Raw genomic sequence first — 2,113 nt, 5'->3', positions numbered from 1 at the left:
GAGCAAGTTCTTTACGGGAGAACGGATGGGCTTCTTGTGGTTTGGAAATGGAAAACACCGGTCAGTCTTTAACTGGTTATAACGATTATTTTCAGTAGCTTAACCAAAATTTTGTTGGACTGAAAGATATGTTCTCTCACCAATTTTGTTTTTCCTGAAATGTTATTGGCAAATCATGGCTTGGCCAGCAACTCCGTAAAACGGTAGGATTTGCTGGTTAACCGGTACACTATGACTTTTGATCTCGGTCAAAGGTTATAGAAGTCTAAAATGAGGTCCCAACATTACGAGACTTTAGGTCTTTAATGGAATCTGGTATTTTGTGTAAGGCCGCACATCCCTACCGCTTTCTGAACAAGTGACCCCCCCTCTCGATGGCATCACTGATTGTGTTTTTACTAGTACAGTGTTTCCTTGGAGGGGGTCTGACTCTAAATTTGCGCGGCTAACAGGCTGAAATGTTGCCAGTTGTTGCTGAATTAATGCTGCAACGCTGCTATCCGAGACAAGATACCTCTTCGTGCCATGGCAGGGCTGTGCACGTGTGTTACCGACTATAGGCTGTAGTGAGAAGCCTATAGCCTGTAACACATAGCCTTGCAACGCAGAGCTAAGCCTCCTCCCCCAACAAAAAAGTTTCTGGCCCTTGACTTTCAGCAAAAGTTTTCTTTTTTTCTTTCTTTTTTATTGCTAAACTTGTTCGTTTTGCACTACTGATGCAACAGCTATTATCTTTTATCACTGCCTGCATAATATTTCAGTTTTCTTTTTAGCATTTTGGACATGTTAACAAGGATATCAAGGATAGCTGTACTGATGAGTAAGTAAGACCCCCCAGAAATGGCATAACATGCAGGTTATGGCATGACGTGCGCGGTGACCAGAAACAACTTTACTTGTTTCGAGTGTCTTGTGTTTTAAGTAATGTATCGGCGGTCACGATGAAATGAATAGACGTAATTAGACGCTCCATTTGGTAAGAGGGGTACCTTCGTTATATAACATCCTTTCCGAAATGAGCAGCTACGTAATGATCGGGCTTATCGATTAATTATCTTTCCATGACGTTTTAAAGAAAAACTTAAAAAGGGTACGTCCTTATCCCGTTTTACATTTAGATTTTAGGTTAAAGGAAAACCTTTGGAAGCGTTTAGCCATGGATTTCCCATGCATACTTGATAGACATCTGTAGAAATTGAATCCACAGAATGATGTGTCCCTCTAACACACACAAAGTAGGCACCCTTTTGCGAAAGTTCTTTGACCTAAAAAACCGTGTGGAAAACTACCCGTCACGTCATAGTAAACATTATTGTGTCATTTGAATAAATGAAATGGCTCGGTGCACCGAACCTTTTAAACTGAGGGCCGTTTGTACTTTTCATTTCCACGAGTGCCAAATAGGGGTGAGTGCAGGGGGACGCATATATCGGCTATTTGATGGAAAAGCATCGCGTCGAACACGATCGCTCCCCACCCCCAAGGGAGAGAGGGATAGGAATCAATTTTACTTTACAGACAATGTTATGAGCCAATTTATTAGGTAAGCGAAGTTACTTCTCCAACTCTCCAAGAAAATCATGTGATAAACCATTTTGGATAATCTGTCATGTCGATTGAATATAGCTGGGGGGTACAAGCGATTAAAAGCACTGCGTGAAATTGCGAGATCTCGCGGGCGTATGGGCAAATCGAGTTTTTGTAAACATTATGAATTCTTAGCGACTTATTACTGCACCTTCATGTTCTCGATCGTACAGAGAACGAGAGGGCAAAAAACCGCATCCTTCTTAAATCTGGTATTCGAGAGCGGCGGTACGAAAAATCTGGGGAAGGGTAAGTGGTCAAGTCGCAAACATTTTACTGTACAGTAGTAACAATGATCACGATGACAACGCGACTTGTGTTGCCTAAATATCGATGTTTGCCGTTTGAGTTTCTCACGTAGTAACAGCAGTTACTCTATTGTCTGTCTTCAGAACTCATATGTGAGTTCAGCAGAACAAAAAGACAAGAGGCCTGGGTTTTCAACGGCTCAATGCATATCAAGTCAAGCAAACCGATGATATTTTGGGGGAAATGATCATGGAAGAATGGATATTTTTTATGTCAA

General features: G+C 41.6%; 1 protein-coding gene across 1 annotated transcript in view; it reads left to right on the top strand.

The window, feature by feature from the left end:
- Positions 1 to 1,687: 1,687 nt before the first annotated feature.
- The window catches only part of LOC139148128 (uncharacterized), a 4,309-nt gene continuing 3,883 nt past the window's right edge, over positions 1,688 to 2,113 (top strand). The window contains exon 1 of the mRNA XM_070719433.1: positions 1,688 to 1,836. Within this exon, the coding sequence (XP_070575534.1) occupies positions 1,743 to 1,836 (94 nt within the window). The 5' untranslated portion in view covers positions 1,688 to 1,742. The remainder of the gene's footprint in view (positions 1,837 to 2,113) is intronic.

This window comes from Ptychodera flava, chromosome 2 (genome assembly GCF_041260155.1).
Source record: "Ptychodera flava strain L36383 chromosome 2, AS_Pfla_20210202, whole genome shotgun sequence".
In the NCBI taxonomy this organism is placed as follows: Eukaryota; Metazoa; Hemichordata; class Enteropneusta; family Ptychoderidae; genus Ptychodera; species Ptychodera flava.
The sequence above is the reverse complement of the archived record's forward strand: the minus strand, read 5'-3'. Positions and strand labels throughout refer to the sequence as shown.